The following is an 18150-nucleotide window of genomic DNA, read 5'->3' on the forward strand; positions in this document are numbered from 1 at the left end:
ATTGTTCCTTGTAGTTCTTCCTTGAATGGTCCTTTAAGGTTAAGGTTAAATTCATTCAAGCAGTTTATGATATAAATATTTAGCAGATCTAATAAGAAACAGTAACTGATAAATTTACCAAAAGGGGTATGTTTAAAAACTATCTCACAAATCATACATTAAGTCCTAAAGAAATATAAGACTTTGTAGCCCAAATAACAAATAAGACACTGGTCATTCACAAAATCATAACCGTTACCATATTAATTACCTTTGCATTTAAACTATAGGATAAGCGAGTAAGATTCATAGAACCAATTAGCAAATAGTTATAGATTTCAAGTACAAAGATCGAATAGCTTCCACAACAACAATCTTGAACTCATCTAAAATCACCTTTCCTAGGAACCTATGCCATTCTGAGATAGGAAAAAATTTAGATCAAGATACTCAATCTGCTATAAAAAGCATTAGTCATCAAAAGCCACTAGTTAATAGGTATAGCCGCCTAGGGCTTGCAGAGCCTAAAGTGAGGGAGTTAGTAACCAAATAGGTTCACTCTTTAAGTTGGCCAAGTCAATTGGAGGGTTTGATCATAGGAGTGGGCATTTCCTTAGAACCTATCCAATCTGTTGATTTGAGATCCAACAGTCACTACAAAAGCAAGAAAAAGGCTCACTTTTTTATGGGACAATTAGAAATGATAGACTATGACATTGAAACTATCACAACATGTTCCATCCCTTCAATACATTCTCCAACATTGGCTGATTGGATTGTTTTCAACACTTTCTCTTCTTTTTGCCGCTCTTGCCAATGTTTTAGGATGTATGTTTAGATTTTTGGACTAATGTTGCTTAACATTATATTTTATGCAAAGTTATTTTATTCACTATAGCACTTGTTATAGCTCTTTGTGCCACATTCTTATCTTTAAATCGACTTTTTTTTTCCCAATAGACTCAATGACACTTGCAACAGTAGATATAGCATGTTTAAGTGATTCATTATTTTTCTTTGGTTCTAAAATAATGCCTAACTTTATCATTAGTTTTCTCATTTTCCACATTTTCATCAATTAAATCATGAGTTGACATTATAATGAAAGTTTTTCTCATAATTTTTTTTTTGTATAATCTATTGTCACATTTTCTTATTTGTTTCCAATAAATATTACCAAGAAGATTATCTGAAACATTACTTTTAATTTAAACATATTGTGTGTGTGTGTGTGTGTGTGTGTGTGTGTGTGTGTGTGTGTGTGTGTGTGTGTGTGTGTGTGTGTGTGTGTGTGTAACAAAGGATTTTCATTTTTACCAACACAAGGGATTTCATTTGAACTACTATTCATTTCTACAACTTTCTTAACAATAAAATCAATCTCAACATTGGTATATATCTAGCTTCTTTTAAATTATCAATACAAATATCATCTACAATCATATTTTTCATATCAATCAAAGGTAGATTTGAAGATGTACCATTTGTGCCTATTATTGCATTCTCCATATTATTGAAAGGTGGATTTGAATACATACCAAGATTGGTTTCTGTAATTGTATTATCTTGTACAGTCACCTCTTGCATATATGTTTCATCTACATCCATCCCAACTTCCATGGTCTCTTCAATAGTCATGGAAGCAGATGCTCCAACATTATTCATTTCTCGAATCCTCATTCTTCTATCTCTTTGTCATTTTGCCTCCTCTTTATTTTCTTGAATTTTTCTTCAAGGTTCATGACCTTTCGTTGTTTCCTCCTTTGACGTTGCTTTGATCCCATGATTACCAAATTATGAATTACAAATAAATGTGAATAATAAATTTTTTAATATCTTATTCCTCTTCAAAACGACTCATCAAGTACATTATTCCACTTAAAGCTATGCTACAATGGTTGACTCTTCCCAAAATTAAATAAAATATTACATACATAAGAGCTCATAAAAGAAAATAATGATTAAAAAACTGCAGAATTAGTCATTGTTGGACATGTGAAGTTGTAATAAAAGGCTGGTAAGTCGTTATTAGTAAAAATACAAAAAAATAAAAAAAAATAAACAAGATCGTGTTTATGAAATGAGATCCTTTTGCAATTTAAAATTGGATCCCATATCCTAAACATGACCTCATTCCATTTTGAGTTATTGAATTTTTAAAAAATAGAATGGGATCTCATTTAGCAAACGAGATCTTGTTTCATAAACAAGATCTTGCTCTTAAAAATTTGAATTCTTGACCTAGTTTTAGGTGTAAGCTTCAGGTCGAAAACAAGCTTGGGAAGCTAACCCTTGGCTTTGGACTTGCAACTTGAAGGTCATGTCTGTCACTAGAAAATCGTGACTTTAGGCATATTTTTTATGACCTTCTTGCATAATTTTTTAACAAAAAAAAATATTATAGATCAATTTGTCTAGATTCTGAATATTTAATTTTTTTTACAATTGGATTATTTTTTATATTTTTCAACTAATTTTTTATGAAAGTAATCCATAAACTTCAAACAAGAAGTTTTTTTTTTTTTTTTTAAGTTTTGTGAAAAACAAATTATATGGCATCAATCTACACATAATTATTTTTAATTTGGGAAAAAATCATAAAATCTTAAGTTTAGGTCTACTTATTCTTGTCATACATGTGGATTTTTTTTTAAATAATTATGACTAATAAAAATTTAATTAAAAAATATTAGAAAAAAATAAAATAAAAAAATCCTCATCAATCTTCAGTGTCTTACAAATCTTTTTCCAAAAGGATTTAGAAAAATACTTTTATTTAAGGTCAAGATATGGTTGTCATACATGAGCATGGCATGGTCTTGAAAAGGTGACTTTAAAAAGTGGATTTCAGACATGCCTACCAAAAAACAATTATTATCATCTGGGTATTGAAATAAATTACATATTTGGAAACTAGGCTCCAAGCACTGCATTTTATATTACTGCTTTGTTCAAGACTCAATCTTAAGTGCTTCAAAATTTTAGGTAAAATGTGACAAAATTTGAGAATCGAGAAAAACACTTCCACTTTTTTACCAAAAAGTGGACTCAAATTTTTGCACACACCCTCTTGATCATGTATGATACTATCCCCCTTATCACAACTTCATCTTTTCTATCACTCACCTTTGAAACATGTGTTATTGTGTTGATATGTGTTTACACACTAACAATGTGTTAATTAAATCCTTTAGGACTCCATTTAGCTAGGATTACATATTTGAAAATTTTAAAGCATTAGTCCAACCCCTTTTTGTTACTTTCATACGAGTTTGAAGTGTAAGATGCATTCAATATCTTAGTAGCAAAAATGCTTGTCATTTTATCTACCGGGGAGTTGAGTGCATCTTGAATTAATGAACCTATGGGGTACTCCCACATTAATGGTTCCCACTTTCGCCAACAAAGGAAATTGGCTAAAGTGGGGAGTTTATTTTTTGCGGGGTTCAAACGAAATAGGGTGGTTCGTCCGAACTACCCCTCCGGGTTCGAGCGAACCCTCCAGCGATCGTGGGTTCGATCGAACCACGGGTGGATTTTGGGTTCGCTCGAACCCATCAAAATATTAATATTTAAAGGGGTTCGAGCGAACCACCCCTTCGCTCGAACCCTATTTCAATTAGGTTTTTTGGAAATTTTTATAAATAGTGATTGTGAAAGTTAAACTGTCATTATCGAAATTGTCTTTTTCTGTCCAGTGGGGGTTAGATCGAACCAGTTGTCAGCATCATGTCACCGTGTTTTTTCTGCAGCAGCTAGCGTCTCTCATATTTCAGTTTTTGACCTTCATTATTTACTTGATTAATTAAAAAATATTTGTTTAATTATTTAAGTTCCCTTTATCTCTTTTACACTTAAGCTAACTTTAGGTGCATAATAATTAATTCTTTTATTAATTATTATGTGCAAACCTAGGTTTTCCCTTTTAGGGTTTCTTGACCTATTAAAGGTTAAGTTCATTATTTTCTTTGTAAGAAGAAGGATTATTACATTACACTTTTTGTGAATATTGAGCTCTCTCTTTTTGAGCATATTTTCTGTGTATTTCTTTCTTATGTGATTTGCTTCTTTGCTTCTCCTTGTAACAGGTTTTTCAGCTTGCAGAGATCATTTGGGCTCCTGTGGTGTTGTATTTTCTCAACTCCAATATGGTATCAGAGTCGGACCTCATGATGTTGGTATTTTTTTTCCAATTTTGTTGTTTGACTGTGTTTTTTTTCAGTCTAAGTGAGGTCTCTTTTTTGCACTCCGGGAGCCATAGAATGAGCATCCAAACTTCGTTTTTTTAATTTTTAATTTTTTGGAAAGCGTGTGCTATGTACTTTCTAGCCATATGAGTTTTATTTCTAGATTCCGCTCCATGTATATTTTATTTAGTTTTTTTCTTTTCAGCACTCTGGTGGATATCTTGGTTGTTTCAGGTCCTGGGATCTCTTCTTTGAGTAGGGTGTCTCTATTTTGGTTCTTATTTCTATTTCCAATCTTCTTATCATTGTAGCATTGTATTTATGCAAACACACTAAGATAAAGTGCCATCATGCATTGTTTACTTGGGATCTTGAATATATTGTGCCTTATTATACATGCACTCCTTTTAAAGTGCCATGAGGGGGTTGATGTTTGCCTTGTTTGCCATCTGCCTTTGTCCAGTGAGTGTTTCATCCACGACATTCACCTCATGTTGTGTTTCAAGTGAGTGTTCCTTCCATGTCACTATGTACTATCTCAACACCTTTGATGTTCCTGGTTCTTCGTCATGCAATTCTTCTTGGCTGTTTTTTTCAGTGATCCTGTCCCTCTCCCTCTTCAGCATTATGGGGAGGTTTGTCCTGTTGGTTCTAATGCTTTTGTGGTTTGATTGATCAACTCTTCAGGCTTTGGTGTTTTCATGCCATTTGTATCTTCGATTTTAGTTGTTTGCCTTGTTTTCCTTCTGATTCAAGTAGTGTCATTTGAGGGAACTCATACATATTACAGTCTTCTCTACCTAGTCATGTTCTATTTCAGTGGAGGTTCTTCAAATCAGCAGTTATTCTTCGACAGAGTTTGCAAGTTCTTCATGCTTCAGTGGTGTTCATTTCCATCTCTTTTTGGAGTAGAGTTTTTTTCCCACATGGTTTTCTCTATTTCTCCAGTTCATAGAGATTTCATTGTATTTGGGTACCTGATCAGGCCTTGTTGTTGGGACCTATCTTTCCTGCTTTCAATAGTTGTACTAGGTTTTAGCTTCTCCCTAAGTCTAGCTTAAGGGGGGGTGTTAGAGTATTCCAGTATTTACTTGATTAATTAAACAATATTTGTTTAATTATTTAAGTTCCCTCTATCTCTTTTACACTTAAGCTAACTTTAGGTGCATAATAATTAATTCTTTTATTAATTATTATGTGCAAACCTAGGTTTTCCCTTTTAGGGTTTCTTGACCTATTAAAGGTTAAGTTCATTCTTTTCTTTGTAAGAAGAAGGATTATTACATTACACTTTTTGTGAATATTGAGCTCTCTCTTTTTGAGCATATTTTTCTATGTATTTCTTTCTTCTGTGATTTGCTTCCTTGCTTCTCCTTGTAACAGGTTTTTCAACTTGCGGAGATCATTTGGGCTCCTATGGTGTTGTATTTTCTCAACTCCAATAACCGTGCTTTGTCTGCAGCAGCTAGCGTCTCTCATATTTCAGTTTTCGACCTTCATTATTTTAGGTGCACAAAATAACCTTTTTTGGTTTAATAATGTCTTTTTTAATTAAATTAATAAATAATTTGTTTGTTAATTTATTTTTTTAATTAAATAATTGTATAGTTATTGTTTTTTAGCATTTTAGAAAAATGTTAGATAATTTATTGTTTTTCATTATTTTAGAAAAATGTTTGATAATTTAATGTTTTTATTGAAATGTGTCAATTTGTTTTTAAAATTACATAACTGTATATATGTATTTTTTTTCAACATTTTAAAAAATTGTTATGAAAAACATAGAAAACTAAGGTAGTAAATTAGAACTTAGAAAAACATTAGCAAAAAAAGAAAATTAGAAAAATGTCACAAACCTAAATATAATAAATTAAATGTTAGAAAAATTAATAAATTTTAATTTAAAAAAACATTAGAAAATTTAGATAACAAATTTAAACAAATTAGAAAAAAAATCCTCTACAATGTGACCCATTTTCACATCCTATTACATGCACAACATGACCCCTTAAGACCACATATATGCCCCTGATGACACTATACGTTCCCTTAGGACCATAGAGGATCACATAGTGGACCCTAAGGGGTCACGCATGGTCCTAATGGGTCACACATGTGTTAACATATGCGTGACCCTTAGGACTGCATGTGACCCCTTATAAAAGCCTAGTGTGTTCGACATACCCCTTAGTCCATTACATAGTGTCCTAAGAGGTCATATGTGGTCCTAAGGGGTCACGCACATGTGTGACCCCTTAGGACCACGTATGACCTCTTATAACATCCTAGTGTACATACAACCTTCCCTTTAGGATCACATAGTGTCCTAAGGGGTCATATGTAGTCCTAGGGGTCACACGTGTTCCAACACATGCGTGACCCCTTAGAACCACATATGACACCTTATAAAATCCTAGTGTGAACGACATGCCCCTTAGTCCATCACATAGTGTCCTATGGGGTCATATGTGGTCCTAAGGGGTCACTCATGCGTTAACACATGTGTGACCCCTTAGGAGGTCACATATGACCCCTTATAACATCCTAGTGTACATATGACATTCCCCTTAGGATCACATAGTGTCCTAAGGGGTCATATGTGGTCCTAAGGGGTCACACATGTGTTATAACACATGCATGGCCCCTTAGAACCGCATATGACCCCTTATAAAATCCTAGTGTGAATGTCATACCCCTTAGTCCATCACATAGTGTCTTAAGGGGTCACGCATACATTAACACATGCGTGACCCCTTAGTAGGTCACATATGACCCCTTATAACATCCTAGTGTACATATAACATTCCCCTTAGGATCACATAGTGTCCTAAGGGGTCATATGTGGTCCTAAGGGGTCACACATGTGTTATAACACATGCATGACCCCTTAGAACCGTATATGACCCCTTATAAAATCCTAGTGTGAACAACATACCCCTTAGTCCATCACATAGAGTCTTAAGGGGTCGTATGTGGTCCTAAGGGGTCACACATGTATTAACACATGTGTGACCCCTTAGTAGGTCACATATGACCCCTTATAACATCCCAGTGTACATATGGCATTCCCCTTAGGATCACATAGTACATGTGTGACCCCTTAGTAGGTCACATATGACCCCTTATAACATCCTAGTGTACATATGACATTCCCCTTAGGATCACATAGTGTCCTAAGGGGTCACACATGTGTTATAACACATGTGTGACCCCTTAGAACTGCATATGACCCCTTATAAAATCCTAGTGTGAACAACATACCCCTTAGTCCATCACATAGAGTCCTAAGAGGTCATATGTGGTCCTAAGGGGTCACACATGCGTTAACACATGCGTGACCCCTTAGGACCACATATGACCTCTTATAACATCCTAGTGTACATATGACATTCCCCTTAGGATCACATAGTGTCCTAAGGGGTCACACATGTGTTATAACACATGCATGACCCCTTAGAACCGCATATGACCCCTTATAAAATCCTAGTATGAACAACATACCCCTTAGTCCATCACATAGAGTCCTAAGGGGTCGTATGTGGTCCTAAGGGGTCACGCATACGTTAACACATGCGTGACCCCTTAGGACCACATATGACCCCTTATAACATCCTAATCTACATATGACATTCCCCTTAGGATCACATAGTGTCCTAAGGGGTCATATGTGGTCCTAAGGGGTCACACATGTGTTATAACACATGCGTGGCCCCTTAGAACCGCATATGACCCCTTATAAAATCCTAGTGTGAACAACATACCCCTTAGTACATCATATAGTGTCCTAAGGGATCACACATGTGTGACCCCTTAGGAGGTCACATATGACCCCTTATAACATCCTAGTGTACATATGACATTCCCCTTAAGATCACATATTACAGATTTAATAATTTTATAATCATATGTGGCTCATTACAAAAATACAATGACCTCTATTTTTTGAGATATGGATTTCAATAACAAAAAAATTGTCAAAAAATTTAGAGACTTGTTGCATTCCACATGTTATATATCATGTTCTTGAATGTTTTACGTATTTCAAAGATTTAAATATACACATGTTAGATCTATCTATCTCTCTAAAATATATGTTATCTCTAGATCTGAAATATATGTTATCTCTCTCTCTCTGAAATATTTGAATTTTTTATGTATTCTTGAAGATTTAAATTTTTGAAAATGAAAATGATCTCTCTCTCTCATGAATATTTATATGTATAATCTCTCTCTCTCTCATGAAAATGATCTCTCTCTCTCTGCAATTTAACTTCAATTTTAATTTTTAATGTTTTAAATTGAATGCACTTCATGTGTGTGTGTGCTTACGTATTTATTTTAACTTTATGACATGTACCTAGATAGATGGCATCCCAGGATATACCTTCGCAGGCTCCTGCTCAGTATCCACCTACACAGGCTCCTGATCAGGATCCACCTGCACAGGCTCCTGATCAGGATCCACCTGCACAAGCTCTTGATTAGGAGCCACACATTGATGATGTTGATCGTCCATAGCAGGATCCCCCCTTGCCCGATATTGCTACTATTTTCCAGTACAGTGATCATGAGTTGCATAGGTTGAGGGTCATATTTTCCACATCTGCAAAATTTACATGTGTACACGAACATGCACATGTATATCAAGTTGTTAAATTGAAACATTTGAACTAGGAACATTTTTTAAAAAATTAAAAAAATTTAAATAAAACACTAAAAGAGAACATGTACCGGTTATCTCCCAAAACACTCTATATGGAATGGGTCTGTATGTTCTCGATGATGAATCCCCAGGATAATTAGGTTGCTCAAAGTGTTTCTTACACCATTCAACAACATCATGTGCATCTTCTATATGATCTCCTGTGTACTTTATTTGATGCTTTCTTAGAGCATGTTTGATATAAGCTCCTGCACCATCATGTTCACCCTTTCCATGACCACTCTCAAAAAAACTCCAAACATGTGGTATTTTGTCATTTCGATGATATATACATAGTGCATAAAATGGCCTCAAAGATTTGAATTGTGTCACACATCCATCAGACCAAACAAAATGTTTAACTATTGCTATGCCTCTATCTTTCAAATATTCAAAAAACTTCTTAAAGAAATGTTGTACAAAAAGTGTGTCATGCTCCTTATCATCACTGATATAGAAGTGGTACTCTTTCTTAATGACACAATTTTCAAATGTACTATCAACACCATCCAAATTCATCTGTGCATGTCGATAACATACATGCACCAAAATAGTGATTTGCTTTGAAAGTAATACTCTGATTGAATTTCTTTTTTATGTGCAAAAGAGTAATTCTCTGTGAAGTCCACTACAGATAGAATAATTCCAAGTGGGAAAGTGTCTCTTAATCTTTTAAATTTTTCTTCTTGCCACTTGGAAAAAAAACCATGGCATATGTATGGTTTTATCAACTTAGAAAAATTTTCCATAAATGTTCCAATAGGTATTTCCTCTTCTACATAATCTAGCCTTGTAGATTCCTTTCCAAATTTTGTTTCAAATTTTTTGTACTTGTAACTCTCACAATTTACCATCTTCCTCATGTCAGTATCTTCATCTCTCAAAGGCAATTTAGCCAAGCCCCCACATGTTCCACAAATTCCTCTTATGCAATTTATTTGACCGGTTGCATTATCATCTAATTTATCACATAAGATGGATGCTATGAATTGACTTGTTCGTTTAGGAGAAGCATTTTCATAACCATCACTATCTTCTCTAATCTTTAGAAACGCCTGATAGTACAAGTCAAATTCGATGTGATAACGATAACAACAAGTTTCAAAAACTTTGTTTAACTTCACAGAATATGGCATTAACCATTCAAACATGGTTTGTCCAATCTTTATATGAGGGTTTGTTTTAGTAAACAACACATACAATTCATGTTTTGTTGTGTCTATCTAATGTTTTACATGGAGATCATAACGATCAGGACCAATCCTTTGCTTGATAACATCTCTATTGTTTGATGAAGGATGAGTATTATCATTCCAAAAACTTGTCACAAAGTTCCTAACAACATCTTCAATTCTATCAAAATAAGGAGCTCTACACATAATTGTCCAATTCCCTTCTGAGGTAGTATCATCCAAACTCTTTCTCCTTTTAACATATTTAGATATTGTCCTTCTACTAAAACCAAACTCAGATGACAATGAAGAGATTTGTCTTTTTTGAGGCAATCTTTCATTTACTAAAGATGTCAACATCACTCTTCTTGAAATGGTCTTATCTACTGTTCAAGAATTTTTACCAATGTTCACCAAACCTTTCTTAACATTATCAACAATAGATTTTTGTAGCTGAGAAGTTTTCCTCTTTTGACTTGTTGTATCTATACCCAACAATTTTAGTGGATCTATTAAGTCTTTACGAGTAAGTACAATTGATAACAATTGAGCTTTTACTACTGTAGTACCAAGATTGTTGAAATGAGACATTATTTCTTTTGCACTTTTATTCATTGACCTTCTTTTAGTATGTCTAGATTCTTCACTAAGACATTTCAACTCATCCACATCCATTTCAAGTAAATGATCTAAATTTTTATATATAAATATTTCTCTTCACCTGTTTAGCTAGATCCATAATATGCTCATCCATACCAGTGGTAGGAGGTAAGGAGCCTGACCCCTCTCCTTAAACCTCCATTGGTTCAACTTGGACAATCTCCTCCCTATGTTCATCAACTATATTGTGTTATTCAACAGGTTCATTTGCCTCGACTCCCGCTTCAGAACTCCCTTCTTCTCGAGCCCGTTCTGCACATAATTTAAGAGTTGGTGTAAGGTTAAAATTAATAGATTATTCAATTAGGTTTAAGAATAGGGGTGAATTTGGCCTAAAGCTTTGTGTTAAAATTAGGGTTCAATTTGGTTTATTAAATTTAATTACTTTCAAGGTTAGTGTTATAACTCTAATTAAATTAGGTTTAGGTTTAAAGTTCAATTTGTTCTCGGGTTAGGATTAGGGCTCAAATTTATTTAGTGTGCAAGTAGGTTTAGAGTTAGAGTTAAATTTTGTTCAGTCATAATTATTTTAATAATTTTTTTCTGATGTTTAATTCTAGATTTATACATGAAGAATTATAATTAGTTTATTATTATCGTTTAATTTATGTTATTCCTTACGTATAGTGTTAAGGTTAAGTTTTGTTTGGTGCTTAATATAAAAAATAAATATAAACATATAAAGTGGAAATTTAAATATATTGATGAGTTATTTTGAAAACCTCTTGATCTCTCACTAATAACACATAAAATAAAATTTTGATAAATTAGAAATTTCAATTTTGAAATTTAAAAGTACAAATATTTTGATGCATGCATACGATAAAGGCAACCTCATATTAATTTGTTATGTCATAACAGGTGGACTATAATTTGTCACATGTGTATTTAAGACCTATTATTGCATAATAGACCTCCTAATCTGAAATGTTTTGCATACGTGAAGTCATATAAATAGAACCTAAATTATGACATGTAATAGGTTCTAAATTTAAGTCACATTTAAGACCTATAATCAATGTAATAGTCCCAATTTATCACATTATAGGCCTTATTATTAAAATTAATATGACCACGTATGCAAAAACATTTCACATTAATATACTTGACTCCCCTTAAGATAGATATATTATGTGATATTAAAGTACCTATCACATGAAATTAAGTACATGTCTTAAATATTCAATATAAGTTAGAACCTAAATTATGACATAATAGGTCTTATTAATTTTATGACTTAATAGGTCTTATCTATTATAAATGGACTTGATTATATAGGAGAAAAATGCAATTACACAACAAGAAAGTTAATGGAATTTGAAATTTGCAAATACACATATTATCTCAAATTAATTATGCTTTCCAATTAAAACAAGATTATTTTTAATCCTAGACTATTTCCAATTAATTTCATTAAGATGTTTTAAATTAATTTTCATTAAAAATATTAGATAAAAAATATTGAACTAATCAATACTAACAAATAAACACTATTTTTGGTGCGTAATACATATAAAATTAAATAGAAATAAAAATAAAAATACATACTTGCATTATGATATCTTTGTCTTCTTTATTCTCGATATCTTTCTTCCGTTTCGGGAGAATAATTCCTTGAAGTCTTATTTTGCCTTCTCTTCTTGTTCCCTATGCTTTTAAAAAAACCTTCAAATATCTTCAAATTATTGCCCTCAAAATAATTTTCAAATGTCTTCTCTCATCCAAAAATGTGAATTATTTTAATTATTTGTATGATAAAAAATGAAAAAAATTATTGACATTTATACAACTCCACTTAAATGAAATTTTATTTTTTTTGTGTCGGCCAGCGTTCGAACGAAACCGGACAGTTAAAAATGGTCGGGTTCGTTCAAACCTAGCCGTTACGAAAAAGTACGAGCCAAAATTAAGTGTGTGGGTTCGAGTGAAGGGGGGTTCACTCGAAACCCAATTCACTCGAACCCGTGTTCATTCGAACTGTGTTGTTAGAGGTTTCTCCCAAAAAATTTCAGAGTTCTAAAGAATTTATGACTTCGGAGCTCTGGTTCAAAGCACGAATGAAATAATCTTAATAACCCAAAAATATTAGATGGTAGTACTTGGAGCAAGCTTTCCAACGAGTATAATTTTGTTATATTTTAAATTTATTATGTTCTTTTTTTTTTAATTTTATGGAATATTGGTTTTTCACTGAACATGAACTTCTCTGTTCAACTCATTGGGAAAAATAGGAAGCTAATTCAAAAAAATTCTGAAAAATATCTAAGCCCCAGGTATTGATGTCTTCTTTCTAACAAAAAAAAAAAAAAGAATTTCGATATAAATAGAACAAGTTATGTGTTCAAACTTAAACCTATGTCTGAATTATGACTAGTCGGACTTCAAAACTTTATAAAATGAAAAATATTGAACATATCACTATCAAACCAATTGCAAGCCTTGGATATTGATGCTACAAACCAAAATTCGAAAGAAAATAGTTTTTATCATTTATAGAAAAAAAGTTATGCATTTTGGGAGGCACATCACTCTTAAAAAATGTAGTTTGTTGTAAAAAACTACTTTTCGAGGGAGATGGAAATTTTTTTTAAAAACCATTCAAAAAAATTTGAAAAAAATGTATATAGAATCTACAAACAAAATGCTACAAATCACTAATTTACATCATCTTCAAATTTTAATAGTTTAAAATTTATAGTTCTCAGAAGTTGAAGATTATTTTTAAAATGTTCATCTCAGTGTCAAAAGTGGCAAAAAAGTGGGAACCATTATTGTGAGTTCACCCTATGATATTTTAATAAGATATAATGTGTCTCTCATAGTGGATGTATGTATTCTAATTGATTTTACTTGATAAGAGATGAGTGTTAAATGATGTAATAAGTACAATTCTTGATTTGGAAGAGGAGGAGCTTGGATTTTTCTTCTCCTTTTACAATTGAAACCATCATCCATATAGTGCTTCAACTCAAATGGGTATTTTTTAGAGATATACAAGATCAACTTAGTATGGGAAAGTTGGTTTTCATGCTATAAAGTAGTAGAGCTAGTATTGTTCCAATGCCCTTCAGGGTGAAGCTTTTCAATCTTGACTATATAGAAAAGAGTACGTATGTTGATGCACTCACTAAACATGAAAAGAAGGTTAGGTACATGCAAATACTTAAGAAGTGGAATGCAGATTTGTAATGTATTTCATTTATTAGAGGATATGAAATCAATAATTTCGTGTATAAGATTTATGCATTTTTGTTCTACTCTAGGAAAAGTCATAATTTAACTATTACTTTCTAATTGATTGAATTTTGCTTATATATTATCATAGTTGTTTGCTTGAAATATTATATAACTCATCTAAAAGAGACATTAACCCAAAACTTATTGATCTTAAAGCCCTTGTAGCATTATGTTTATTGCATCAAAGTCACTTAGAAAATTGAAGCACATGCCCCACTCTCATCACAAAGTCTTAAATTTATTATCTATCAAGAGTCTATTATCTTACAAAATTTCACATATACCAATTATATGTAGAATAATGCAAGGTCACTATAAAAACAAGAAGAGGCCCACTTGTATACACTATCAATTAAAAATGATTGACAATGACATTGAAACTATCACAAAATGTTCGATCCCTTGAATGTAAAAAAACACACTCTTATATTCTATTAATAATACTAATCCTTATAATCCATGATACATTTTTTAAAACAACTCACTCAAATGAAAGTATAACTCCAATTACTCATCATCATCGACATACCCATACCCATTGCACATCAAAGTTCAATTGCTGTACAATATGAAAGCTGGTTGTGATCAATTCACATTGTGTGGTGAAAGATGTGAGACGATGTTCAAGTAGGGGGAAAAGGGAAAAAATTGGGTGAAGATGCTGAGATAACTGCTGTACGCGGTCCAAGCCTGTGGAATGAAGAATACACCTTATCTACAATCTCCATATTTTGCTCTTTTTCCAAACCGTTAAAAGTGAAGAATATCCAAAAAGAAAGTGGGCGCCAGCACGACTATTCCAACAAGATGAGATGAAATAAACATACTTTATTGAATTGATATTCCATCAGATTATATTCTCTAGTCTAGTCAAGTTAGGGAGGAAAGAGTCCAGATATTTCACTCAGATTACAGTCGTTGAGAGATGAAGTTGGAAATTTGGATATGGTCGCAAAGCAGAGCTTACTCAGAATCTTCATTTCTGTCCTCTGCTCTGAGGCGTAACGCATCGGAAAACCTGAAAAGGATCTGAGCTTTGCAAAGATAGTATGCAGTACGGGTACTTTCCCTCCACCCTGGACCCACACATTTCACAATTCCTGCCACTCATTTTCCTGTTTTGATTCCTGTCCACTGCCCTACCTTGGCCGCCTCAAATCTGTTTAAATTGCCTTATCCTCTCCCATTCTTTCTACATCTCGCTTCTGCTTTCTAACCCTAAACCTTTCACTTTTACTGTGTTTTGGAAATCCACAACAGATTATGTTTGAGAAGCGAGAGGAATTTCTCTGGCCTCAAGCTGAACTGCGGGAAGAATCGAGCAGAAAATGGCCGTGGCTGAAGGCCGTGGTGGGGGTAACCAGTACGCTGCTTATTTTGTCCGCCTCTGTACTTTTGGCTGGCGTGCATCCTGCCAATATTCGGACCGCAGAGTTTGTGTCAGAGGTGAGCAAGTGGATGCAGAGCGTCTCCTCTTCATCCTTTTGCCCTTGCCTCTACGTCATCCTCAATATTCTCATACTCATTCTCGGTGTCAAATCCACTTCTGCCGCCTCCTCACCCCCAACCTCCGCCTCGCCCTCCACAATCTCATCACATTATTGCCCTTGCCAATGCTCCCAACTTTACCACAAACCGGAGTCTACATATGAGACCCTTACCAGCCCTAGTACTGAAACCCTAATGGTAATGAAGTCTGAGTGGAAAGCTGAAGAAACACAAAGCCTGGCTGTAAATGGAGAGCAAATGCTTCAATCTTTGTCAAGCCACAAAGCCAGCGATAAAGTAAAGGCTGCAGAAACTCACAAGGCGCCTGCTTTGGTTCTGCCGCGAAGTTGCAGTCTGAGAGAATTGCATTGCAAAAAGGTGAGCAAGCCGTCCAATCTTTCGAGAGAAAGCAGTCATACTCGGCCACTTCAGATGTACAAATGTGGCGATGTGGCGCCTGTGGAAGTTATATTTGAGATTTGTAGCGGGGAAGAGGGAGGCGACGGCCATGGTGATAAAGAAAAAGACGGAAATTTGACTTGTGAGGAATTGAACGCAAAGGCGGAATCTTTCATCGGGAATTTCTATCGCGAGCTGAAGATGCAACGAGAAGACTCGTGGAAGCGTCTCTGCGCAATCTACAGGAAAAGCTGCTGACTCCATACCAAATCACTTCTCCGCATACTTATTCCGCCCTGTTGTCTTTGTTGCCAAATACAAAAACAAGAAATTTATTTCTTTATTTCGTTATATGTAAACTGCCTATCCGAATTGGGCGGTTCAGGTTCAGATTATCGCCATTGTTAACATTGCTCATCCATGTCTGACAGAGTAGTATCCCATGTAATAGTCATAATATTATCGTTTCTTACTGTGCATTAACAGCGCTAGAACATATTTTAGGTGCTGTTGTATTCTGCTGTTACATTGCTTCCAAACTCGACTGTGAAAACTTGTCATTTTTCACGCACTGTGGCAATTTCTGCCACAAATTCATATATACTAAAATTCTTAGTAGGATAATGGTGAAAATTGTATATCTCGGGGCTTTCATATGGTTTTGGGTTAATTTCGATTCGGTTTTGTTTTCTTTATATAATGATAAGTAGTATAATTTCTAATGATAGTTACATAATTTGAACCTTTTTTCTTCCATCTACAAACACTCCGAGCGATTGGTCTTCATCTTCAATTTATTCATTTCTCATCTAAATTTCATATCCCTAATTTGCAGTGGTGAGTAAGGTTGTAAGGTTGTTTATTTACAATTTGTAGAAATGAATTCAAAATTTGGAAGATTCATTTTCAAGTCTGTGGTAAACCTAACAATTTCTATTAGATATTATATGCTCACTCAATATTAATTATGCAAGTTTTAGTAAGTGAAATTTAACTTTATTTAAGAATGAATTTCATTATAATTATGAAGATGATTTAAATTGACTTTTGAGGTATTATTTTGAAGATTAGGTTAGTTGATTATTAATTTCATTATAATGAATAGATGATGTCCAGATTTATGATATTGTTATACTTACCTTAGATAGGACCTATTGATGATTCTTTTGAAACACCAAATTTGTATTATGTATGTCATATCTTGAAATAGAACTTCTTCTCATGAGAGTTTCTTAAATATTTTTATATTAATGCATATATATTTTTTTCGCATTTAGTTAATTACTTTATTACATTAGTGTGCACATAGGATAAGCTTACTTAAGTTTGGTATATACTTGAGTAGGTTGCAATTGAATCATGTGAATTGTACTTCCCTTATTTAGTGATATGTACTACACATGTGAGTACTATTTACTTTATCTCACCTCCTTTGTAATAGAAATAATATTCACATTTATGACTTTATTTCAGCCATCTTTCAACTAGTGGAATGATTTTGTTCCAGCATGTTCACATGACAAAACATGCATCAATAAAGCTAGCACTAGAAGTAGGCTTAGTTAGGAATCTTGGTGGATGATCATAAAGGTAAATTGTTGTTCAAACCTCATTTAGATTGTCAAAACCTAGACAAAATCCAAAATATTACGAAAACAAATTAAAAATTAAAAAGCAATTTTAAAAAATAAATGAAAAAAATTTAAGAATTATTTATGCTCTATGTTAATAATTTGTTGATACAATGTTGAGATGTAAGTTAGGTGGTTGTCTTATAAACCTTCCTAGGGACTTTCATGGGATCCCTTTGAAATTTTATTGGTGGATTCCTTTGCTCGCCTCTTGAGGTCATCAAATTATATTAGAATAAATAGAGTTTTCATAAAACTTAATTGTACAACACCAAGTCATGCACAAAGATGTTCCCTACACAACAAGTGTGTATTTTTTAAATGATGACATGTACAAGTAGTATAAGCAACCCTTCATGAACTTAATACACTCATGGGGAAAGGTAGACGTGACAACCTTACATTTGTTCAATATTTCAAAATAAACATTCTTCCACTAAGGCTTCGAATGCCAAGGCTTGACTTACTTACATAAGTAATAGGTATATATGGTATTCCTTTAAAGGGGCTAAGTTGGTCCTGTTGGAACCCTAAAATTTGAAAATTTTAGAGTTCCAGATTCATGCCAAAAAAGCAAATTTCTATGTTCAATCATAATCAAGCAAGTTCTTCCATTTCCAACTCTAAGAAACCAGGCTTGGTGCATGAACAAGGTGATTGATTTCTAGGTATGTATGTGGTTGCAAAGGCAAAAT

General features: G+C 33.5%; 1 protein-coding gene across 1 annotated transcript; it reads left to right on the forward strand.

The window, feature by feature from the left end:
- The first annotated feature begins 14786 nt into the window (after positions 1 to 14786).
- On the forward strand, positions 14787 to 16464 carry LOC131026879 (uncharacterized). Its single transcript, XM_057956884.2, has one exon. The coding sequence runs from the start codon at positions 15201 to 15203 to the stop codon at positions 16080 to 16082; it is 882 nt and encodes a 293-aa protein (XP_057812867.1). The 5' UTR covers positions 14787 to 15200; the 3' UTR covers positions 16083 to 16464.
- The last annotated feature ends 1686 nt before the right edge of the window (positions 16465 to 18150 follow it).

This window comes from Cryptomeria japonica, chromosome 2 (assembly GCF_030272615.1).
Source record: "Cryptomeria japonica chromosome 2, Sugi_1.0, whole genome shotgun sequence".
Classification (NCBI taxonomy): Eukaryota; Viridiplantae; Streptophyta; class Pinopsida; order Cupressales; family Cupressaceae; genus Cryptomeria; species Cryptomeria japonica.

What these genes read in the sequence shown, in the direction of transcription:
- LOC131026879 (XM_057956884.2), top strand. Translation starts at nt 15,201, where the DNA reads ATGTTTGAGAAGCGAGAGGAATTTCTCTGGCCTCAAGCTGAACTGCGG.